This window comes from Amblyomma maculatum, chromosome 10 (genome assembly GCF_055883805.1).
Source record: "Amblyomma maculatum isolate TAMU_Amacu chromosome 10, ASM5588380v1, whole genome shotgun sequence".
NCBI classification, from domain to species: domain Eukaryota; kingdom Metazoa; phylum Arthropoda; class Arachnida; order Ixodida; family Ixodidae; genus Amblyomma; species Amblyomma maculatum.
In genome coordinates this window covers 59,308,819-59,334,315 of record NC_139353.1, presented here as the reverse complement: position 1 = coordinate 59,334,315, position 25,497 = coordinate 59,308,819, and the positions used below count along the sequence as shown (strand labels likewise).

At 46.9% G+C, this 25,497-nt stretch overlaps 3 protein-coding genes across 4 annotated transcripts in view; 1 reads left to right on the top strand and 2 right to left on the bottom strand.

The window, feature by feature from the left end:
* Brf (Brf RNA polymerase III subunit) overlaps positions 1-25,497 on the bottom strand; it is a 58,877-nt gene that overhangs the window by 22,997 nt on the left and 10,383 nt on the right. Inside the window, exons 4-5 of the mRNA XM_084582875.1 lie at positions 23,542-23,715; positions 19,682-19,786 (exon numbers count right to left, since the gene is read on the bottom strand). Of these exons, the coding sequence (XP_084439001.1) occupies positions 19,682-19,786; positions 23,542-23,715 (279 nt within the window). The remainder of the gene's footprint in view (positions 1-19,681; positions 19,787-23,541; positions 23,716-25,497) is intronic.
* Sf3a1 (splicing factor 3a subunit 1) lies at positions 3,276-6,676 on the bottom strand. Its single transcript, XM_084582860.1, has 2 exons — positions 4,931-6,676; positions 3,276-4,505 (listed from the first exon to the last, which is right to left on the bottom strand). The coding sequence occupies exons 1-2, from the start codon at positions 6,515-6,517 to the stop codon at positions 3,615-3,617; spliced, it is 2,478 nt and encodes an 825-aa protein (XP_084438986.1). The 5' UTR covers positions 6,518-6,676; the 3' UTR covers positions 3,276-3,614.
* Positions 7,025-15,931, top strand: lute (BTB/POZ domain containing protein 3 lute). Of its 2 annotated transcripts, none has more exons than XM_084582861.1 (3): positions 7,025-7,358; positions 9,573-10,092; positions 10,658-15,931. In XM_084582861.1, exons 1-3 carry the CDS (start codon positions 7,280-7,282, stop codon positions 11,715-11,717), a joined length of 1,659 nt encoding a protein of 552 aa, XP_084438987.1. In that variant the 5' UTR covers positions 7,025-7,279; the 3' UTR covers positions 11,718-15,931. The 2 variants fall into 2 exon arrangements, with proteins under 2 accessions (XP_084438987.1, XP_084438988.1); XM_084582862.1 differs by lacking the exon at positions 7,025-7,358 and adding an exon at positions 7,387-8,872.

Here is a 25,497-nt window from a genome sequence, read left to right as displayed (position 1 = left end):
GTTAAGCACAATTTTGTGTAGTTTATCAAGCTTGTACCCAGGTTGACGATTTGAATTAGGGGTATACTAGCTTTGCCTTAAGAATAGACACAATAGTAATTAACTTCAACATGAACTTCTCCTCTGATTATTTTAAAATACTTTTTTGTTTCAGTTTTTAAGGAAAGGAAGACTGCGTATCTGTCTCACTTTTCAGCAGACACCTAAACATGATTTGAAAATTTGCTGGTAGGAATGCCTTAAAGAGAAGAAAAGGCGCAGTATCTGTCACATTTCTCGGTGGACACCTGAACTGTGCTTAAGGGAAGAGAAAGGAAGGGGTCCGAGGTCAAATGTCAAGCTCCATCACACAATGCGTCAAAAATGCAGCCACCACAGCCAGGATTTGATCATGCAACCTTGGCCAAGACAGTGAGAACCCACAAAAAAAAAAAAAAAAGAAATTCTGTCTTCCTTCTTTTGTATGCAGCAGCCCCATTGGCCACAGGTTTTATTAAACAATTCTCCCTTAAATGCATGCACTTCTCATCTTTAACAACTCTTCATAAAAACTGTTAGTCAATTGGCATGAAGGAGCACCGATAATGTAGAATCCTCACAGAGGAAGTTTCTTCATAGGAATTTCATCAGCTGAGTTATAACTACCTACCGATTCAGAATGAAGGCTTTCTCTTTTTGACCATTTGAAACCATATTTCTGCTTTATATCTTTTTTTCCCCCTCTCTCAAGTTTGTCAACCTGCCACATGTAGTTAAACCGTATATTTGCCATGGCTGATGAATCAGCTTTCTCATTTGCTCTCTCTCCTCCCATTGGCATCTTCATGTGATGGCCGGTGGGTCCATGGAAGAGATGCCTCTTCTGTCATATGCTAAGCAGGAAGGGGAGTGGAAACTTAAGCAGGTGCCGACAACCTCCAGAGTAAAATTTCGGGTTCTCTGCTAGACAAAGAGCAACTCAATTCTACTGAGATGTGATCTGACTACTGATTATGCTCATCTGAAGCCCAAAAAAGTGTTTCACAGGTCTTTCAAAGGGTCCGATTATGAATGCTTGCAGATGTAACATGTGGAAAAGGGCAACTTATATCTGTTCCAAAGGGCAGCATTTCCATAAATTCATAAAAGAAATTCAATCTGGAGGAAATATTTTTGCTCAGCATCTAAACACTTCCTGTATGAAATTTTTTATGAAAAAACTATATAGATATGACTGTAATGCTTCAAGAGCAGAAGCTGGTTGAAAACAGTGGCACAGATAAAATGTGCCATTCCTGGTGGCAAATCAGAGACACATGTTGCTGAGCGAGTAACTACGTACACCTTGCATAAGACACTGGTATTTAAAAAAAAACGACACCGCAGGATTCTGGACACTAACGTTTTGGTCACCCTACACAGGACGTTTCAAATTATTCAGCGCAAAATTTTCTTTCAAAAGCTACGAAAGATACGCTGGTGATGCCTGTTTATGTGAATTGTGCAGCAAGGCGTACATTATATACAATATAAAGCTCTAGAGTTAAACGGTCATATAATGAACTTACCTAATCAATTTTTTTGCTTTTGATTTTAAGGGGCAATATTATATTGTGAAACTGTAGGTCATCAACATTTCTCAATCAATATTGAGAAATGAGAATATTGAGAAACATTTCTCAATATTGAACGCGAAAAATATGTCTAGAAGCTCGCTGGCTTCCGGCAATCCACATTTTTAATTTAGTATGCCGCTAGGCATAATACTGTCACTAAAATCATAACTTCATTCTATATAGTCAAATACACACATTGTGCCTGTGTTTGATGTATAACAAGTTTAAATGACACCCTTTAATAAATGTGCAATGTGTGAGAGCCAATTGTACAAGTTTCTTCGGTGCTTATTTTTGACATTTAATATTTCAAGCTACACTAGTAACTGTGAAAAAAAAAAAAAAAAAAAAAGACTCTCCTTTGATGTTGACGGCCTTCAATGTACAATCTGCCTGAAAAAACTGCACTGCTGTATCCTACACAAATTTTGAAAGGAAATGTATCGAGTAATGTGAAACGCCCTGTATTTCTGGGAACACCCTCCTCCAACTGCAATAAAACGTTTTTCAAAATGACGTGCACAACAATTATAAAACACTAAAGGTATCAAAGCAGAACTTGAAAAAGTGTTTTAACCAACACATGACATTGCAGACAATACCAAATAAGCTCTTGTATGCATCGACTACTCACTGCTTCCACATTGCTGCAGATGCGGAGACATTGGCTCATTCTTTACTAGGTGTTTTCGTTTTTTTTTTTTTATTTTTGCACGTGCACTATCGATTACAGTGGCAACTAAGTTGTGGAAAATATTTTAAAAGTAGTGTGCTGTATTGCGTACCTAAGCACGCCGAAATTCGGGACGGCGTTGTTAGATTGGAGTCTGGGCAGTTAGCAGTGCCGTGCTGCAGCATTTACACTTTACAAATAATGGACATGCTGTCAAAATATTGTAAACCAATGGCCACCAAAATGCACATAAAACTCAAAAGATGGACAAGCGGAAATGTTGTCACTAGCGAAGTGTGAATGCATCGTGCTTCCAAAAAGCCAACGCTTGAATGCTGCACTCCGCAGCTACCCTCCAATAAAATGCAACACTGGCTAGTGCTCAGCACGCCGCACAGTCGGGCGAGAACCTGATCAACTCCAGCGCAATACAAATGCATAAGTCCGCTAAAGTAGTTTTGGCCTTACCACGCACCGCTCTGCAGACATGTTTTGCAGGTCAACGAGCACACAACATCCTTCAGCAATGTTTCGCTAGTCCCAGTACAAACATGGCAAATTTATATACACAGCAGCCAGTTGATCATGAATAAGGAGCTTGCTACCGGCAGCATCTTCATCATTTAACCGTCAGGCAGACCCCGATTGTGGACAGCCCCCCAGCCCCCTTCCAATCAGAGGAGGCGCACCTAGAAGCTGCTTTTGTCCCCATACCAAACTTCAGCGGTAGTTTCACGACTATTAGAAGTATCGAGGACCCTGTAGTTTGGATCGTCATCATCCAAGAAGTACAGCTCCTTCAGCTAGAATTGGTGATGAAACCCGATGTGAATTCTGTGCAGTGTTTATACGGGGCCCTTTGGAACTGCAGCTACACCACAAATAAGTTTCTGGCATGCTTTCAGTGTCTCTACTCCTCATTGCTGAAAAATTGCCTATTCAGCAGGCAGCCAGACACAGACGCATCTTCCAAAAAGGAATAACATAGCAACCAAAAAACAAGAAGCTAAGGAATAAAAGAATTTTATTCACATGTCAAGTATTGATGCGAGCACATTTCTGTGTGTATTGACATCTTCGAGAACAAATCAGGGAACGCAACTGAGTAATGTCAATTGCTTCCACCTGAGGAACTGGCCTTGCTCTAGTTTGCTAAGCCACTTGTTTCAGGAGGAAGAGAACTCAAAACTTTATTCCAATAATTGACAGAGAGCTTTTCCTTCTGATCAGGAGCAGGGACACCAAGATGCCCCCCATTTCATTCAAATGAAATTGAGCGGACATCGAAGGGTGGCCTATAATGGTATGAACAGTAAAAAAAAAGTGTACTGAATTCTGTTCCCTCACTACTTCTTCCGGCCACCACGCTCCTTGACTTGGAGCATGACAGTGGTATTTTGTCCCATATTGTAGAATGCCAAAGTGTTGGAGTCCTTGACAAACATGCCCTCGTACTGCAACTTCTGCTTTCCAGGCGGCATGCCCAACTCTTCGTGCAACTTTGCCTTCAATACAGACACTGTGTCTGTCAGTGGCAGGGTCAAGGTCAGCACCTGGCCATGGAGCTTCCATTCGGGCTTGTCCTGAGCCCCGGGCACCTGTACCCGTACTGTCACAGGGCCCTTGTTCTTTGCCAAGAACTCTGCCTCGGGGATCAGGCTCTCCTCAGTCTTGCTCTTCTTGCTTGGTGGCTCATCATCCACTGGAAGGCTTGGAGGCAGCTCTGGTGGCAATGGTGCCATGGCTGGCGGAGGCATTGCAAACGCCATTGGTGGAGGCCCACCCTGTGCCATGGCTAGCATGCCCGGTGGTGCCCTCATGTGGGGAGCCATCAGGATTCCTTGTGGAGTGGCCAACATAGGACGCGGTGGTGTTGGAACGGGCGGGTGTGCGATGACAGGTGCAATTTGAGGTCGCAGAGCTGCTGGTGGAAGCAGGGTGGACTGTGGTGTCGACTTTGGCGGGGCTGGTGGGGGCTGCTTTGGAGGTGGCGGTCTTGGTGCGGTCACCGGAGGGGCAGCAGACACTGGAGGTGGTGGAGGGAGGCTGGTTGGTGGAAGTGGAGGCATAATCTGGGAACTATGCTGTGGTTTGGCAGGCCCGATCCGCTCCTTCTCTTCATCGGGCAGGAGGCCCTTGATCTTGTGGATCTGTTGGATTTGCTCCTCGATAGTGATGTTAGCACGGGCAGCACGTGTTGCTGCCTCCATGCTGGCCGTGTGTCCGTCCCAAGTAACCTGCGGTGCAAAAAGCAGCAGCTCTATCATCGGTGCACAGAAGGTACATTACACAGGAGGGATGGATATGCTGAGGATAATGATTCCTCAGTTCGCATCTGCAGAATTTCCATATGATACAGGCATCACCAACACGTAGGCAGCCCTGTTTACAACTACAAACACCAATCTGATGACAACAATACTACTAATGACATATGTAAGTTAGTTACACTACTTACATCCTATCTACAGGCAAATGCAACTGCATCGTTTAAAACTTGTCACCCTCTTTCCCATAATTACTCAAGACTACTCAAGCTTTATTAGCAATTTTCCCCTATGACTTCAATAAAAATGTAACAGCACTCTTTGCAAACCCTATTTTTTGAAGAAGTTAACCTCAGAAGAATAAACAAGCAGGCAAGGCATATCAGGCAACGCACCTTCTCCTGAGGTCTTCTGTCCTCCTCTCCAATCTTCTTGCCAATGGCCGTTTCCTCGTCACCAAAACCGAAGATATCTGTACGGCGCTCGGCAAACTGCTTCAGGCTGCTCTCGATGGCAGAGCCGGGTGCAAAAACTTCATCCTGTTGCATCTTCTCCTGCAGAGCTCGGTCTCGCTGCTCGACCCAGCGCGGATCCAGCAGACCGATGCGCATGTGCTCCTGCATCTTGTCAGCAGGGATCTTCTCGCCCGTAATGGGAGAGATGAGGTACTGCTCGGCGCTCGGCTTGGCAGGCTTTCCGCCCTTCGGGTTGTAATCTTTGCGCACCACGACCTGCTCTGGGTTGGGAGGCAGCGGTGGCAGCTGCGGCGGGGCCTCCTTGGGAGGTTGTGGCGGAGGGCTCGGTGCCCTGGGGGGCAGGTTAGACGGTGCCCCTGCCGCGTTCGACGTTGATGTCGCCGCAGAGTCCTCTTCCTTGTCGCTGTCGGCCTCTTCGTCCGACTCGACCTCCATCTCAACTTCTTCACCTTCCTCCTCCATCCTTTGCTGCGCCAGCACCCGCGAACCCACCTCGTCCGGGCAAGTGGGCGGCGGGAATAAGCCCTGCTCGTTCGGCTGGTAATCGACAGTCTCAACCACCACAAAATCGTGCCAGTCGATCTGCGCGTACTGCACCCGCTCTCGCTCGGCCTCCTCCTCTTCCTTGCGCTTCTGCGCCTCCTGGAGCTTGGTCCATTCGACGCGATAGCGCACCTGGTCCAGGATCACCTTAGCGTCCTCGGACTCGCGCTTCAGCTTCGCCATCAGATCCTTGCCTGGCACAAGGATCTTAGTGTACTGCTCCAACAGTTTCATGAAGTAGTTAAACAGGCTGTGCTGGGGCCTCAGAAAGTCGAATTGATAGTTGCGCTGCTCGCGGTTCATAAGGTTGGTGAGAAACTGGCGCCCGTTGCGAGCTACGAACTGGGCAGTCAGCTTGACGATGTCCAGGTCGAGCGCCGATATAGACGGCGGGTCCGCGACGAATTCGAACTCGGGCGGCGGCTCCTTGGGCACGATGGGTTGCTCGACAATCTTCGAGATCTCCTGCTTGCCAGACGTCGCTGACTGTTGCTGCTGCTGTTGTTGCTGGCCCGGCTTGGTCGGCGTCGGAGCAAGGGCCAACTCGGGCTGGATCTTGCCTTCCTTCGCCTCTTTGACTTTATGCTGATAGTAGGCATTGTACGGGTCTCCTTGATTCAAGAAGTTGAACTTCGCGTTGTTGATCTCGTTCTGGCGGATACGCGCCTCGAACTCAGGGCCGTTGCGCGCCACGAACGTGGCGGTCTTGTCAACAATGTTTCGCAGCTCTGGCGGGGGGTAGATTATGCCGATTGTTGGCTTGGCAGGAGCAGGCGGCTGTTCTGGCGCTGCTGGTGGTGCGGGCTGCTGCTGCGGCAGGTCATTCGGCGGCGCGGCAGAGTCGGCGACGGCGGTGGTGGGGGCGCCTGCTGTCTCAGACGTCGCCGGTGCCGCGTCTTCCTTAGGGGCCGATTCCTCCATCGGAGGAGGAAGCACGACCGCGTCCTCCACGGTCGGAGGCATCGTGGTTTCTAGCTTGGTTTACACCCTGTTTCCTTTGACTTGCGGCGCAACGATAAACAGGCGCCGGATAAACACGCGAAACACAAATGGCGTCGCCAAAGGTTATCGCAACGCAATAGACCGCTACCGCCACTACTACGACGACGACGACAAACAATCGTTTCCAGCGTGGTAGGTAGCGCCCCCACAACTCAAAATATTAAAGCAATTAAAGCAAGCACAAGATTGACATATTTTGATTTTAAACCTGAATTTATTTTTGCCAGAGCGGCTTATTTCTTTTCTTAAGGTAATTATTTAACCAATCGCACATTGTCTTTTTTTTTTCCAGCGTAAGTTGAATAAAATGCTTTCTATTTTCAACTCAATTACTAACCGTAGGAAATCAAATAAAAAAAATCGTCTAATTAATTCTGCGTAAAATTACGACGCAACACACAAGAAAAGAGCACTACAATGAGTAAACGAGGGAACGGAAAGAAAACGGGCGCGGCGCAGTGCATGACGGGTAGTTCTGGTTTTGGGGTCCACGACGAGCGAGTGAGCGTGCAGCAAGTGAACGAAAACAACGTCAAAAAATAACGAAACCTCGCACGTAGGAGAAAAAACAAAACCAGCTCGACAACACAGCTCGCTCGTTCGCTCACTCCCTTGACGTCAAAGCCTGTGGTCGTCGGACGCGACCGTTCCTGCGATGGTTCTTTGAGATCGCCGAGGACGCGGTGGTCCGCAGCTCGCGCGAAAACCACGTCTTGCAGAGAAATGTCGGCGAGGGCGACTCGTCGACGGGAAGAATCAAACAACAGCGTCACGACGGCTGCTAAGCAGTGGACCTTTTACGGTGAGCGGCCGCTAACACTCGCCTCAGGGCGACGTTCTTTTTTTCCCTCGTCTCGGTATGCGCGGGGTTCACGACTCCGATATATGGCCGATCCATAGAAGAAGTACCTGGCGCTTCAGTTTGAGGGTGCTTGAGCGCGAATGCGATGATCGAGTGTAGACGGGTTGCGAAGCAGCGCAACACTACTCCTTCCACCGTACTTTTTCCCACGGTTGTTGCCGTATCAAATGGCGGCGCGTTCAGGAAAACTTCGCCCAACTCGGTAGCCAGACACATTTACCGGGAATCTTGATAATCAGTGCCGAACAGGAATGCACTATCTGGTTCCCCTTAGTTGCTCAAACTGGTGCAGACAAGAACTTGTATATTAGTTCTATATATACACCGACGCTTACTACAGCGTTCGAAGAGACGCTCGTGGACGGCGGCTCATGCCGATCATCTGTAGTAGTGCTTCTGCCACTTGTCAACCCACAGTAATAAGTATCGAGCACGATATTTCTGGTATCGCGGATGCGTAAGACGCACGGTCGATCCAGCACAATCCACACAAATAACGAAGCTAAACTCAGCGCGCGGCGAAAGCCGAAGTACTGGCAGAAATAAAAATGCGACAGCATAAACAATCTCTAAGAAAACTGCGTCGATATTGCGGAAGCTTCGTCCGGAAGTGATCCTTCAGGTGCAAGCGCGCATTTGCCGCCGCTGCTTTCCTCGGTACGCCGGCTGCCGTGGTGACACATCGTCTGCGCAGCGTACTCGAAGTCGATTTCGCACACTCGCAGTGACACTCTGACGCGCTCGGTCGGCCTCCGTAGAAGTCGCCGCGCGCTCCCGACCTTGATCGCAAAACAACGCCCCAACCGGACGACGCCTCTCCAGTCGGGATTGCTCGAGTAAACACGCACGTTACAGCGCTGCGTCGCAGATGTATCGCTTGGATCGCCTGTTCGCCTAGCTCTGGGCGGCCATGACGCATACGATGACGGCTGGATCGCGCAATATCATCGCCACCCTTTTAGAGCGAGAAGCCCAACGGTACGGCAGCTACTGCGACAATTATGAAAACGGCTTCGTCGATGACCGCTCTTCCTCCTCGTGGAAACGATTGCGGCAGTCTGTGACAAGGTGCGCGGCCTAACTGCCTACACGCATAGCTCGCGCTGTAGTGGGTCGCCGTGCGCATCAACTGCACGTCCGTACCAGAATGAAGCAAACAAACGAAACCTTTGTGCTGCAAGCAAGCAAGCGACTCGAAAGTTGAAATGCGCAACTCCACGAACCGCCGCTCGTTCCAACGGTTTCTCCACGCGCCAGTTTCGGTTTCGTCAGTTGGTGTCGCCTACCCGGCAGTTTATTTCGCACGCTTCACGGTGACGACGCTGCCCCCAATGTGAGGACGCCCCAGAATCTGCAAGCCGCCTGTGCACACAAGCCACCGACGACGCAGAAAGTGGAGCTTTTATATATGGTTCGTTCGAGGCGCATGTACCGCGTGCAACAACGTCGCGGAGGTGGGTTTTTTTCTGAGGATATCAGACTTGTCAACCCTGTTCAGTTGAACTTTTGGCACAGCCGTTAAATGAATGAGTTCCGTACCCGAGAAGCTGTTCAACTGAGCTACATCGAGAATTTCAGGGGCTTTGTTGCATGCAGTCGTGTCAGTGTGAATGTAAACGAGATCTGCAGCTATGTCACTGATGTCTTTGCAAACACTGAGGTATGAGTAAAGGTGTCTCAGCTGATCCACATTAATGTCACTTTTTGGCACCACACAGCAATGGTATCTTATACAACTGTCCCCCATTTGAAACTCTGCAATGTAGCGCACTTGGTTGCAGCCATGGCTCAATACACTTGCGCAGGCACCGGTGGTGCCTCCATCACAAGTCCTTACACTACTGCTTTGCCACACCCTGACCAAATAAAATGATGAGCACCATTTATCGAACCTGAGATCTGCTTTAATGCAAAGCTCCACACCATACGCTTGTTCTTGTCTCAGTCACATGCTTGCATAACACCAGTAATGCTGCCATGCAAAGAATAACAGACTTACCCTACAACCTCTATCAAAGAAAATTGTGCATCAGTTTTTGAGATAGTTTACAGGAAAACTCGGATAACTGTGTAAGATGAGATGATGATGAGTACTCTCAGTTCTAAAAAGACAATTCAATTTCAACACTTCCCTCTGTGCTGACTGCCCTGCAGGCCAGCAGCCCGTGGGTGGTGGCACCCAGTCACCGACCAGCCCCACGCTGCCGCAACAGCCCCCGCAGCAGTCTGTCTCCCCGCCCCCATACTCTGCATCTCCACCGCCCGCCTACCTGCAGTGCCCCAGCCCGCCTCCAGGTCCCCTGCGTTCCCCGGGCGGCTCCAGCAATGGATCTGCATCGTCTGCTGGAGCAATCGGAGGAGCAGCTGGAGGAGACTCGCCCAACGCGCCGCTGCGGCTTGGCCCTAGCCAGACAAGGGACCCCAACTGGCAGGCTCTGCGGACGAGCGTACGCGAGCGGAACGCCGCCATGTTTCGTAACGAGCTCATGAGTGATGTGCGGTTTGTCGTGGGGCCCAAGGGCCCGCAGCAGCAGGTGGTGCCTGCGCATCGATACGTCCTCGCCACGGGCAGTTCAGTGTTCCACGCCATGTTTTATGGGGGACTGGCCGCACCGCCCGGGCAGGACATCGAGATACCCGACGTGGAGCCAGCGGCTTTTCTGGTCCTCCTCAGGTCAGTAGCCTTGCACCGTTTTCAGTGGCAGAATTAGCTGGCTTCTACATCTTGCAGAATAGCTGCAATTTGCTGACGTGCCGGAGCAGTTGCGCAAATCTACAGTCACTCTCTCCAGGACCCTGTACTCAATTTCATACCAGCGTGCAAATGCTGCTAAAAATAGACACCAATTCACAGTATTGTCCCATGCAGTAAAAAGCATATGGTTGAAACTTGGTAGTCAGTGAGATCGGAGCCATAACTGAACACCTGACTACGTTTGCAAAGAAAGTGTCCTCTAGTATGGTGCAAGCACTATAATTCGCAATGCTTGGAATTTCATTTTATATGCCTTGCCCCTAACCAAGGCAACAGCACAAATCTTGCACAGCATCCACAGAATTCTACACAAAGGGTGAAGTAGACCATAGAATCATCTTGCCTTCTCAAGGAGGGATGCCCGTGTATATGGGAATCTTGCAGTCGGCTCATGCATCCTTGGCCAGCTCCCTAGTCCACCCTATTAGGGCTACAATGCAGCTATAGCTTATGGTTGCTTAAGTCACTGCTGTTTTTGCTGCAGGTACCTGTACTGCGATGACATCACACTAGAGGCGGACACTGTGCTAGCCACGCTGTATGCTGCAAAGAAATACCTGGTCCCACACCTGGCACGTGCCTGCGTGGCCTACCTGGAGACCAGCCTGACTGCACGCAATGCCTGCGTCCTTCTCAGTCAGAGCAGACTCTTTGAAGAGCCTGCACTAGCACAGCGCTGCTGGGAGATTATTGATGCTCAAGCAGCTCTGGCCCTCTCTTCTGACGGTTTTCCCGACGTCGACAGGCCCACCCTCGAAGCTGTGCTGTCCCGCGAGTCCCTGAACACTCGTGAAGCTGTTATCTTTGACGCGGCTCTTGCATGGGCTGGCGCCGAATGCATTCGCCGGGGCATAGAGCCTACGCCAGAGAATCGCCGAGAGTGCCTCGGAAACTCACTGTATCTCATCCGATTTCCCGCCATGTCCTTGCAAGAGTTTGCCGACAATGCTGCACAGTCCGGTGTGCTGACCCTCCGTGAGACGGCAGACATGTTCCTCCACTTTGCGGCAAGTCGCAAGCCTGCGGTGCCGTTCCCAGTGCAGGCACGTCAGGGCTTGCCAATGCGTGTCTGCCGCAGATTCCAGTCCTGTGCTTACCGCAGCAACCAGTGGCGCTACAGGGGTCGGTGCGACAGCGTCCAGTTTTGTGCCGACCAGCGCATCTTCTTGGCCGGCTTTGGCCTGTATGGTTCGAGCAGCGGTGCCTGTGAGTACCGCTCGCGCATTGAACTCAAGCGTGGTGGCAAGGCACTGGCGCAGTGCGACACCCGCTTCCACTCTGACGGCTCGAGCAGCACCTTCCGAGTGTACTTCGACCATCCTGTTCAGATTGAGGCTGATACCTACTACACCGCTTCGGCTGTGCTTGAAGGCTCTGAGCTGAGCTACTTTGGCCAAGAGGGCATGAGCGAGGTGTCTGTGGGCAGCGTCACCTTTCAGTTCCAGAGCTCCTCGGACTCGACCAATGGCACAGGGGTCCAGGGTGGACAGATCCCGGAGCTAGTCTTCTACGGGTCGGCCAGTCCACCAGAGTCTGCCTCGTAGCCGTGATGCTGTTGTGGCATGCAAAGTCACCAGCAGCTGCGTGTTCCTACGTTTCTCTTAGGACGACGCCAGCTGACCAACATCCTCGTGGTAGACTGCTCCGAAATACCCTTGTGCTACAACACCCTGAACCTGCCTCACACTGTACGTGACCAGCCAAGTGTAGTAATACTGTCCATTGAAAAGTGTGTGGCTATGGAGGCAGCTATCACGTCAAGTGTACCGAATGCCCATGGCCCTCATCGAAGCAAAATTAACTCTGACCAAAGTTGGGGGTTCCTCCCCTGCCACTCTCTAAGGTGCTTTGGATATGCTTTGAACCACTGCCGAGGTTGCAACTCCTACCTGACAGGTTGCCCTTTTGGCATACAGGTGCACGTTGTTGATCATGGTGATCACGGCTCGATTTAGGTAAGATTGCTTTTCTGTATAATGACCGAGCAGCCGACAAAAAGGAGGATGCTAATGAGCGCAGAAAGATGCAACGCAGCTCTGTCCTTGCTTTTATGTTGCACATGTCAAGTCACCTTATGGCAGCTGTCACTGAGGAAAGGCAGCTAATGGATGGTAAATCCATTCTAGAAGTGCACGAGGTCACCTAGCAATGTTTAAACTTGACAGGAAAACAAGCCTCTGCGTGCTTATCAAATTTCACTTCCTCCTTTATGTCCCGATGCCAAGTTCAAAGCTGGTTTCTTTTAGCAACAGTGAGAATCACTAAGCTCATTTCTTTATTTTTTAAAAGGCAAGTGACAGATGCTCTCAATACATTTCACAATGACCAAAAATGCACCCTTTTTTCGCTCTTTCGCCTCGACTGCTGTGATGCAAAGAAAAAAAAATTCTGACTCGAAAATTGTTCCAAAGTGTTCCAGCAGCAGTGCTTCACGGTGTGCTGCTTGCCTCGCACCTGATGCGTGGTGGCATGCGAGGAAACGTCACCACTGTGAAGCTTCTCCCGGTGTATCGGGAAAGCTACAGTATATATTTCTTTTGTAGCTGCAGCTGTTTCCCAGTTTTGTTATTGTGACGTTTTTTTCTTGTTTGTGTGTGCATATGCATGCATGCAACGCTTTTTCACCATGGATGCAACTGGCTATGGCAGCTACATGTGAATAGCTGTTCGGAAGTGCTACAGTGTTTTTTGCCTGGCTGATCAGTGTCACTGTTTTGCTCACGGAACACCTAAAAGGCAGCTGCAGCTACCTGGCAACTTGCAGTTCAAAGGTGCTCAGTCGTAACAATCGTTCAAGTTGGGCAAATCTGTCCAAACTGTTCATACTCAGCCAGGGACCGCCCCGTTATATCAGCCCAACGCACACCTTGAACATTCTTCATTAAAAAAATAAATAAAAACAAACTTGTTTTTTCCACGGAGAGATTTTGACTTGGAAGTAACGAAGGGGGTATTCTTGACTGCCCTTCACGAGCTGTCCTAACTTGTCATCTATGACAAGAAAAACCAGCAGAGCTAGACTTCTAACTTAATTCAAATTAATTCTTCCTAGTGCAATCTAGCCATAACTGTGACACATTCATCCTTTGTGCACTACTGAAGCAAAGAGCATTTATGAACATCAGGTGCATTGCCAACCTGCTGACAGTTGTCAGTCACAAACAGTGTGACTATCAAGTTATCACACCCACATGTCCCGCCAGCAAAGTAGACCCAAGGAGCTCTTAGCATCAATAGTTGACGGCTTAGCACCCACCAGTCAAAGTATTCTGTAGAAATACCGAACTGCTTGTTACACTATGTCCAGACTGTTTGAAATATGAAACAAACCTCACGTGTGTGTGTGTGTGTTCAGATGAGCACTAGCTCTTGCAAACTCAACAATGTTAAGCATGCTTCTGTCTCTCTCTCTCTCAAGGCCGCCACAGATGTTGCAGCTAACTATGCTTGCGACTCGCACACCGCCTTTTTGCTCACTGCCGCAAGAAACCCATAGTATTGAGTGAACGTAATAAAACCTTAGCTATTTTTTACTAACCTCCATAACGCATTTAGCTGAGTAGGGCATAGCGTAACTAGAATGCAGGCTTTCCATTTCGAGTCGCGTAGTGTTTCGCATGTGACTTTAAAAAAAAAAAACCAACCCGTCTATTCTTCTTGTATCATTGAGGGCTTTTAGTTGCAACATAAAGCACATGCGTACATACACAAGTGATTGATTAACAAGCTTTTTTCCATCATCGAGCGTAAACAAGTGATAGATTAACAAGTTTTTTCCATCATCGAGTGAAATGTGTGGAATTGCTAACACTGTTTCAGCCGCAGCCGCGAAGAAAACGTAAGGGGGGCAACTTGAAACCATTCAACTTCACCATTTGCTTTTAAGGGTTTGCAACATCCTTTTTTGTGAGATTTTACACAATATATTTTTATGAAGTGTTACAGTTGCTCGAATAATTTATGCAGTGTTTGTATCAACGCAATAAGAAGCCTATCCTGTGTGATTATCCTTCAAGTTTTCAGAAAGGACATGCCAGTTGCTATCGTTCATTCATATTTCAGGCTGCAATACTTGGGAGAAACAGGATAGATAGCAACTAGAAATGATAAATTAAGCTTTTTTTTTTTTTCTACACGACCGTTGTGCAAGGCTCTTGTGTCAACAGAAAGCTAGTTTCACAAACTTGAAGCTACATTTCAATTCAAGGTTATCTATGAACATTTGGTGGGCACTAATCAGACTAACATTAATTGGGCATGTTAACTAAGTAAGCACTAACCATTATGACGTAAAAGTCATTAACACTGCATGCTATTCCCCACTTGCAGAGCTTGCAACCTGTTCAAATGGAGTGTAAGGGCAGTTATCCTTTTTTTGCAATAAATGCGGACTAACAGACTCGCCAACACACTGCCCGACTAAGAATGGGATCCTAGCCTTGAATATAGCTAATTTTTTTTGCTCAAAATAACTTCCCGAATAGAAATTCGGGCCTACTTGTTAATTTATTCCAAACACTGAAGCCATCCAACTCCACTCATACACGTATCATCAGTTGTTTCCATTAGCAATACGTGGGTGAAACAAAGGCAAATGACATGCTGTAATGAGCACACTTTTTTTTTCAAGAAATTTACAAAACATTTGAGGGCTGCGTTAATTGTACGCGTAAGTAAGGCAGCGTTGTATTCGAAAATAACTGACATGCTTTACGGCCATGGAGAGTGTGTAATGATTGCTTCCCGAGAGCTGTTAGCAACATTTATAAGGACTCCTGAACAATTTCAAGATGTCTGTGCAGCTAAGCATTGAATGCTTATCACACATCTGCGCCAACATGAGGTAGAATTCTACGGAAATGGTAAGGAAAACTGTGCCCACGCGTTAAATGTTTTGCATTCTGCGCCTGGCAAGTGCAAGTAGCTCCTCCTGCCACATGCCGAACGAAAAGTTTGCTAAACTATACCACGACAAAGCACACAAGAGTTGCGACTGTCTTAGTGATTGTGTGTGGCTGTCTCTGCGTTCATGTGCGGCATTTCATTTTTCATGTGGTTGGATACAACACTGTGGTTGGATACAACTCAAGTCTGCAGTGAAGCCCTGGCCACTTCAGGACCACCAGCTTGTTGCTAAAATTAAAGCTCTCTTGTTATCTAAGAAGGAAGCTAACTACTAGCTGAGATTAAAAGCTAATGAATTCCGATGCTACCGGCTTGCTTGATATTGCCTTTGCCTAACATTAAAAGGTCGACTTTGCTTTCTGACGTGGCCGAATGTAAGTTTTCAGTTTAAACATTGCAAAGCAGCACGTACACAGATTATAAGGGGTGCTGTAGTGAAGGGTTCCGGATTAATTTAAACCACTTGGGTTTCTTTAACATGCATTGACATTATACAGGGCTCTGTGAACCATGGCCCATTGTTACCAACTGCTTCTTTTTGAGTTGTATCAGACTACAGTGCCACAGCTTTCTCGAGTTGGGTTTCGAATGCCTTCCCTTCTTTCATCGTTGTGATCCCAAGCTTTCCTTCAGTTGTGCAAATAATAAAAATAAAAGGGACTGAGGGGGGGGGGTTCAATGTTCACCCGTGGCCGGGGCAGTGGCCCATTTCAGCTGCCTGACCGCGTGTCTCAACTATGCACTGTTACCAGTTTCTAAGGGTTTGAATGTGCCCTCTGTAACAAGAAAAAAGAACAGGCAAGAACTGAAGCAGTTCCAACAGAATGCAATAATAAAATGCTGTACAGCCTGCCGCCTGCCCCTTTTCGTCTGCTACACTCATGGAGCTGGAGAGCATGACAGGCCGCACTCTCGTGTGTGGTAGTATGCCAGCGTCGCAAACTATGTCTTGAGCAGTTTTGAGAGTTGACCAGTTCAAACTTCGTCTGTGCTGGGAAGGTGGCTCTACTCTTTCTCATTGCTGCCATCATGCTCGATTTTACGCCTATTCTCTACGCTCTCTTACATTCGTGTTTGGCTTGGTGTGGCCGTATGGTGCATCACAGGGCTGACAGTGGTTATCGTTTCACCTTGAAAAAGTCAAAACTTTCTATGCATGCTCAACACCATGACTGCATGCATCGTCACGAGAGCCGTGGACGAATTTTTTACATCAAATGCTAAATACAATAAAAAGGGAGGAGGGGGTCTCGAATGGAACGGTAAGCGATGAAGACCTCTAGGAGTAAAATGGCGAAACGGAGAAATGTTGCTACCTTCTTTGTATAGATCAATGCCCATCTGTGATGTAATAGAGAGCAGGGTAGGTATGGACCATAGGCATGTATAAGTCAGAGTACAGTGTCGTATCAAAACCAATATTTTAAAACATGGCACAATACACGAGTACCAGAGTTACTTCCGGTTGAGAGTGTCTGGGTTGAATACAGCCCACACGAACAGATGTAAACAAAACTGTGTATGAAGGCAGCTGTTTGTCAACTACTGGTGAGTACCTTCAAAACGAGCATAGAAAAGTTCAGTTCAGTTCAGTCGTTCAGTTGTGTCCGACTCTTCGTGACCCTATGGACCATGTCACGCCACGCTTTCCGGTCTCTCACTATCACATAATTTCATCTGCAGTATGCATTGTCATTTTGACGCTGATGGTTTTTGCCGAACATTGTTGTAGTGGTGCAAGACATACCGGCTTGCACTAAGTGCTTAATGAGCTGAGGGCTGGCCCGAATCGCACAAGCTTCTGGCACAGTTTGACATGCTGCTGCATGTATATTACATTTGGTAGCAAATGCGATCGTTAAATCTACACAGAAGACAGACCCCAAACGCCAGGAGAATGATAAAGTGTACAACAGAAAAAAAAAAAAAACCTCGCTTCCAGTGACCGTAAGTGCCCCATATTTTTGAAAACACAGTTTCATTTACGGACCTTTCGAACTTTCACCACCATTCTGCTCACAGGGCTGCCTTTTTGCACTAGGTGCTACGAAGCAAAGCCTAGGCATCATATTACTGTGTACTAAGCCAATGTAAAAAGCAGTCCAGCAATCAATGTGTTGGCACACAGGTTAAAAAGGTCTATATAGAGGGCCCCGCAAGCCAATTACGCTGTCCACGTGCATTTGCCAAAATAGTTCAAGGTACCAAACAATAAATTTTAAGCACCTAATATTTTTTACTGCAACAGACAATGCTGTCTATAATGCTGAATTCCTCAACCAAAAGGTTTCGTTAGAAATGCCATAGAAGATTTTTATCGAGAAATTTTCGATCAGTGCATCTGCCTGTTTTTACGTGCAGTGATGTTGCAAACCATGATCAGTGGGCGTGATGGGAAATCACACGTTTGAAAACAAATAAACTTTTGCAACTGCAGACAGTACAATTAGACAATTTTCAGTATACTGTAAAATTAATTTCAGTTTCCACTCCCAAAGTTGTCATGGTGCAGTGATGTATACATCACTGAGAAAAGTTTCAGTGGACTGTGATTAGCAGTCCATCCAAGAAATTCGCAACATTGTGGCGCAATCTAATAAAGAAAGCTAGAAAAATGCCATTGGCGATGCAAACTGAGCAGTGCTCTTTATCGAAGAGCACACTTGAGAGACTCTTAAATTGTTATAGAACATTATGAACACTCCTCAGAGAAGCAATACACCGTGCACTTAAATCGGCTACATTTCACCGTGATGCAGTCACATGGTGGGATACATTGATAATGGTAATGTTTTCACCGCGAGGAGGCACTTTGTTTCATGCAATTTTCAGTGGCAAGTTAAAATTATAAATCTCCGTTTCTTGGATATTGCAGTTTTGTGGCAGGGAACCTCGGTCTCTTCTCTGCAGTGAGCTTTCATGGTAATAATGCCTGATGAGGTAAGCTATACTGGATATTCAGAAAGTCAACAGAGCTTACACACACGTTTCTTGGGTGGTCAACCAGGCACAAAGCTGCCACGTAAACTGTTTTTGCATGCCTATCATATATTTAATTGGTGCACCTGATGGCCACATTTTCTCGGCTCCTGTGCCTTACGGTGGATAAAACTTGCCGGAAGGTCAAGATTAAGCAACGGTTTGGTAAGCCTTTACTTGTACTTTGACTTTTAGTATGTTAACTCCTGTGCAGTGCTCAGAATGGCAGAAAGTGCAGCTGCCACGCGCGCCAGTTAAAGATTTGGGCGGCTGTGTATACACCACATGCACCAGTTGTGTCCATCTTAATCCGAACAAGAACAATCTACCGAAGACGAAAAAAAAAGAAGTTGCAGAAAGCAGTCATGTTGTGAGCCCAGGCAATATCAGTGCCACAATCAGTTAAGCGGGCACTGCGTAACCAAAAGTTATTCACGGTGGCACTGATTGTAACATCAGTGCCAAGATGAAATGATTCAAAAGCCAGCTTTACATGCCAGATTTTCAACCCAGAGCAGTGCCACGAATGGCAATATTGCCAATCGAGGTGAAAAGTAAAACGGCATTCAAACCTGAGATTCAGTGCTTCCAGAATGAGCGCAGCAACAAGCATTGAGTAAACCTTGAAAGCGCACTTGTACACATGCAATGTGTAACAACAGCAATCGTGGAGAAGCACACGAGAAGCATAAAACAAATGTAGAGAAAAAAAAAACTTCATTCACCAGAAGGTAGACTTGGCAGATTCATATACTCAACATGTTTTATAAGGTAGGCAGGCCAAATTATACCCGATTTGAATCTTAGTGACTAAGCAACAGCGAACATCAGCCAACTTGCACGCAAACATCCTTACAATGTTTCGGAAGTTATTAAAGCACAAAAATTTGTTTCAATACCGTTGCTTCTTCACAGTACTCACGACTAGAACAAAGTTCCATCTGAAGTATTTAACCAGATGCATACGAAAGCCTTCTCAGCAGCTGTCACGTTATGGGTGTGTTTATGCAAACGTATCTACATATTATGAGAAATAAGGTTAAATCATGCTAAGCCGGTGCGCTCTAGCATTTAAATTGGTGATGTCATTGCTGAATAAAACTTTCGGCATTCAAGCTTCTCCGCAATACACCCAGACGACTAGAGGCACCAGTGATGACATCATCTGTAGAGGTGATGCATTTCCAACGCAGAAATATTTTTCTCTGAGGAAGAAGACGAAAGCCAATGAAGGTAAAGGTCGCGAGACGTTTGGTGGCATCGGGCAACTCATAGAAAGGATTGGGCGAAAGCTGTTGAAATTCAAAACGTCGCTCATAACGATGTCATTGCCTAGTTTTACCGCACTGCTTACGTGCTTTGAAGAGAAGCCTGAGGATTGTCGCGATTTTAATAGTAGGTTACGTCATAACTTTAAACGCTAGCGCAAAACCACTTCGTGAGCTTAATCTACAAGTTTCATATATTCTAATGCGTGTATCTCTGAAAATTGTCAAAAAAGCATTTCAACTTCCCTTTAAGTTTTGTTTGGCAAAAACTTGCCACCGTTGGGTTTCACTGCCTTGGCCTCCGTTCTGCTGGCTGACAGCAGTACACTAAAAACAAACAGGTAGCAAGGACTCACCAATCGCTGGGACGTTGATGCACAGGGCTGCTGTCAGCTTGAGGAACGCCTTGCCCAATTCGTAGACATTAACTTGAACAACATCGCTGAGGTCCAGAAGCATGTCTGAGATGACAATTGTCAAGGAAGGCAAAAATTACACCGACTAAAAATGAAGAAAGTAATGTTTCAAGAACAAAATATAACTCCGGGAAATACTGTCATTACTATCAGTCTAACTATGATTATGAAACTTAACTTTGACCTAACTCTGCCCTTTGCCACCTGTGGCTTCCTTTTCCCCACAAAGTTCCTACTCTCCTTCGCTCCTGAACTTCTTTGACCGCCATGTTGCCTCAGTCGTACTTTGAGCAACAGAGTGATACAAAGGTGTGCAGGAATATTCGAAATTTAGAATATGAAACGAGTATGTTTGTTATTCAATTCATGTTCGATTAGGAGAACTGGTAGTATTTGGAAACTACCAAATGCTCCGAAATGTTTCTAATTCAACTCAGTTTCATTGCACTGCATGCTTAACCTCAATGCTTCACTGCGGTGCAGTGAAGCATCCTCAAACCTCAACGGGACTGTTTTTCGAAGAGGGACCACTTCTATTGCATCGCACCGTGAAAAGGGTGCTGGTTTCCTTCCCGGCAGTGTGAGCAAAGAGAAGCAATTGACGAAACCGGTAAAAAACATCACTCTCACTTCGGTTTCATCTCAAGTACAGACAATCATTGCACAGACGTTCATCAGACAAAATTACTGTGATGCAAACAGTTTTTGGCAGTTTTCCCAAGTCCACTTGATAATTCACGCTATAAATTAATTTGATCATTTTTTTCTGGCCCCCTGAGAGCCAAATGAATGAGTTTACTGTGTACAGCAGCGCTATAATGACAGCCCTATCCGGTCTTATGCAGGTCTTTCACGTAAAATAAACCAGCATACGAAATCTTGTATATGTCTTTTTTTTCCTTGCATATTTATCGCACCACCGAAATTACTGCAGTGAGAGTCGCCTGCTAGTAGTAGCAAGCGTCATCTTTGGTTCGCTACTGAAAAAAAAATCAAATGTTTGACAGCCAATTAGGGGGTGTGAGCATTATGCGAGTAAATATGGTACATGGACTGTGTAACTTTACCTTAAAGATGGCTAAAAATAGAACCAATGTCGAGGGCCAAGCAATTTTGAACCAACTATATACATAGTTCAAAATGGGCTAGCTTAGTTTTGTACACGTGCTACCAGGTGGCGATAGCATGCTCGGGTGTCGCCAGCAGCCTTCTCGTCAAGGCTCGAGCCGGCTTCCTTAGAACTCTGGCATATCGCCAACGCTTTGATGACCAAGTGGGAAGGGCAAGGAGACCACTGAACCCCTGATCTAGCACTGTACAGGCCTCAGACCAGCGCCGACAGCACCACGCTACCACAGGCACTCGGCTTCTCTCAGCCCAATGTTGGTGGTGACCAAGTGGCCACGACCAAGAGGCGACTGACTCGAGTGGTGGGCAATAGTGTGCGCACATTATTGCCCACTGTGTGCATGCATATGCTGAAAGAACACGCGAGAGTGTTAGTGCGCTTTTGTGTGCATGCAATTTGTATATACAGTCGAACCCGGATATATCGAACCCGGATATATCGAATTTTGGTTATATCGAACTCAGGGAATATGCCCTTGAAAATCCCATGTACAAGTATAGAAAAGCCGCGTCATATATCGAACTAAATTTCACGGGTCGTTCGATATATCGAACTCCGCACCACGCACTAGAAAGTGTGCCTCCCCCAATTACGATCGCATCACCCTCGGCCGTTTGCAGCGTGACGTTTTCAAGCCACGCGCGGAATGAATAAGAGGGGACAGTTCGGCTAGGGCAGCGCCGCGCCCATTCCCCAAAGGCGTGCGCATCTGCGGTTATCGTTTCCAGTGCGCCAGCACGTGACGTTTGCAAGCCATGTGCGTGAATGAACCAGAGAGAACCGGTGGGAACGAGAGGGGAAAAACGCGATAGAGCGAAGTGCAAGAGTGTGCCCATTCTTTTGCCGAACTATCTCCCTTCTTCCTCTTTCCTGGCCTTCGTTCGCAGTAGCACGCGCTACGGATGCGCCAAGCCAGCTCAGCCCGTTTTCAGACAGAACGTCGGACGCTTTCTCCAGCGTGTGTTGCGGACCCTCTGTGCGCGACGGCTGACGTGGCTATGGCGCCTGCGGAAGTTAAGAAAAGTTAAGAAGCGGCAGATCTATCTTTATTTATTATTTTTTTTTGCGAGAGTCGTTTCTTTTTATCATTGTGCTGTACGATCGGCGTAACGTGAGATATGGCGTTAGGAAGCGGCTTTTTTTTTTTGCTGGAGTCGTTTATACTTGCATCTATGAATCAACAAAAGCACGCGGTCAGCTGCGATCATGACACCGGCTTTTAGCATTTTTCGCTTCAAACAGCATTTGCAGCTACTTTATCACGCTTTCCAATGATTTTGTGGCAGTAGACTACTCCCGCCCCAAGCGCGGCGTGATAAATCGAACCAGGCTTGTGCAATCAAGCCATCACGGGCAGTCTGCCAAGTTCGCTCCCCGCCGCAGCAGGAGCTATCAAAAGATAAACACACCGCGACGTTATCGCTGCGCAGCATCTTGGCACGCTGCCAAGAAATGAGCTGTGGATGAGACGACCGAAACGGAGTGCGACATGCAAGTGATAACGCTGGCGATTTCTGCCGCGGCGACACAGAAACCTTGTTTTGAGCTGCGGTGGTGGCTCGTACGGCAGAGTGACGCAGTTCCAACAAGTTGGAAAGTTTTTGCTCTGTCGCTGCCGCTCGTCGCTGAGATCGCTTAATCGCTTGCATGTGAGGGAGCTGGCCTTAACGCTTTTTTTTTTCTTCCAAATTCTCGAGTGCACAGGTCGAGGGTGGGTTCATTATGCGAGTGAGTTTATTACACGACAAATACAGTATCGTTTTTTTGCATCGTAAGTACCGTCCCAAGCCGATTTCAGTATATCGAATTATCGATATATCGAACTATTTCGCGATCCCCTTCGAGTTCGATATATCCGGGTTCGACTGTATGTGCTACCTTGAAGGCAGGGCATCGCTACTGTGATGCCCGCCTGTTACAAAGGGCACAGCCAATAAATCCAGTCCAATATCATCATCATCACAGGTTATGCTTGTTGAGTCGTTGTGTGGTCTTCGTTCCGCCGTTTTGTGAGGTGTCTCCGTGTCTTGTCACTGTTCCTGTGTTCCGTTCGTGTTACCTGTTTTGTTCTACCGTCTACAGTGTTCTTGGTGCCACATTTCAATGGGGCAGTGAGCATGCTATACAGCTGCCATTAAGCTGAAAGCTTTCGAGTATACGCTAGAGCATGGCGATCACGCTGCCAGCAGGCATTTCGGTGTCAATGAGCTCTGTGTACGTTGCTGGAGACGGCAACTGCATTGTCGACAATGACTTAGATCAAGACTTTGATCAAAAGTATAACTATATGGTCTGCTGCGAAACGCGGCAAGTGATGGAGAGGCTGCGTGTGGCAAATAAAATGCTTTAGCAATTCGTGCTTTTGGCGACCCTGTACTTTTATAAAAAAAGGTAAGTTCTGCGTGAAAGCAATGTTTTGGTTATATTTACGATACCTGGCCGGGAATCCCAATTCACATCTATCTAAATTTGCTTTTAGCACTTCAAAACATTCGTTCGAAAACATTCCCCACATAATTATAGCACCCCCTAACTCTGCCTCAATTTTCCGTGAAAAAAGTGCGAGCATTACGCGACTAATATCGTTTCAATTACGAAAGGGCCAACAGAACGAGTTCACAGCGATCGACATGTATCTCTATTAAAACACTGGCAGGAGGAAAGAGGATACGGGGTGTGCCCTCAATGCGGCAGACCATGTAGATGCATGCAGCCACCACGTGGGAGTGCCGCCGGCCTCGTGTCAGGTGCCGTGTTAGAGCCATCTTGTAGAAGTTGAAGGCCATGTCGATGCAGTGCTGGTTGAGACGCAGCCGCTCGGACACCTGCATAATCTTCTTGCGGGCTGCAACAGAGGGGCGACCTTGATCTTCAACGCATGGCACCATATCAAAGGTGAGCTGATCAGCTGGGCCAACTGGTGTGTGCCACATCCCTTCAAAACATTATGAATACAGTACGAACCTTAGTGAAAACAAATGTTCCAAATGCTTAACATTTTAAAAATGTAACTAATGAATGTTTCCCGTGGGTCAGGAGATGAAAAGAAAAATGGAGACAGAGCACAGAGTGTGCGTGTACGTGCTGGCAAATAAAAGGAACAGCAAAGATAACTGGCTTGTTCAAGAGGACTGTTTATATTTAAACTGCACAAATTGACCTTTCAATCTAAGCCGCTTCTAGCCTGAGCTTCGACAAATCTTGGTAGCAACGAACGAAACAGTAGCCAGAGTTAGGTCTTGCGCAGAAATGATTGCAGCACAGAATTATTAGGTTTCGGCAAAGAAGGTAGATGCTCACAAAAGTATGTGCTCAAAATCTTGTCAATGATTCTTGTTTATTTGTGTTGTGGAGTGGGAAAAATTGTGTTCTATAGAAGAAATGTAAAATTATGGGACACCCATCTCATGAAACTTCTGCTGTAAGGTGGGTGCTTACCAGAAACTGGCTCGACATTATTAGCTCACTAAGAAAGGGCGAACCGAAAATTCAATTTCTACAAACAGTTTGGAGGCTGAATGTTACTTGAAACCGCGTTTCAAATTCTTCTTCGAAGATCACAGAGAAAACCAGTGAAAGTGCTGCAATAATCTTGGACAACACGCCCCATTGCACTGCATAAACCAAATGACATTGTTCCTGGAGCGCTTCAGGAAGCAGGTAATTGCATCAATCTGCAGGTTACGACAGCCCATAAATATATGGAAGCACGTCATCCATGCTTTTTAATGCCACCTCAATAATTTTGCCTGGTATGAGAAAATTACTGACTCACAGGCATGGATAAAGGCAAAGTAGTAAGTTATTTCCCTTCAATTTTTACACTAGTTTATAGCTAGGTAACAATGGTGAGCGATCGGCTGTTGGGAGATTTTTAAAGTGCGTTCAGTGGTGGATGTAAATAAAAAATAAAAAGCTCTCTGCAAGGCTTGATTTCCAATCAATATCCACAACACGTCTTGTCCCCGGACCACACTCGCCCATATATGAAAGAGAAGTCTGGTGCCCCTTTCTGGGTAAATTGTCGACAGCTGCCAATGCAGGGTGGCGCAGAGACAGGTATTAAGACAGTACACTGGTTAATACCATCACCTATCCCCAGAAGGAAAAATGCACTTAGTGATGAAAGAGAGGGAGAGCTGTCCTGCCCTTCGCTCCTTGTGCGCTCAGCTGACGTCAGTCCAAATTCGTGCAGATTAAGGGGCCACTGCCTCTCTTCATTTGTGCAAAGAAGGAGTACTGAGGGACATCACCATCAGTTTATGTTAGTTGGAAAGCAGTCTAGTGATGAAATGGTCTCGCAAAGCTTGCATGTGCTTTCGGAACAGAGGCTGGAAGTTTTGCGGCCGGCGGGCCACTTGCAACATCTCTGTGAGCAGTGTTTAAGACCTGATATATTCCATATCTCATTTCAGATACTGACATCTGCCTGAATAATGCAATAGGCTGCATTTCATTTCATTGCTCCAAAACGTACAAAATTCAAAAATATTTTAGCGGATTCACACGAGTGAAGCAGTGAGTGATGACAACCCTCTAGGAGAGAAAAAGCACCACAGTCAGCCACCTCCTCTTGTACGTCACCTTTAAGGACAACTCCAGAGGTTTTTTGACATTCGCATATTTT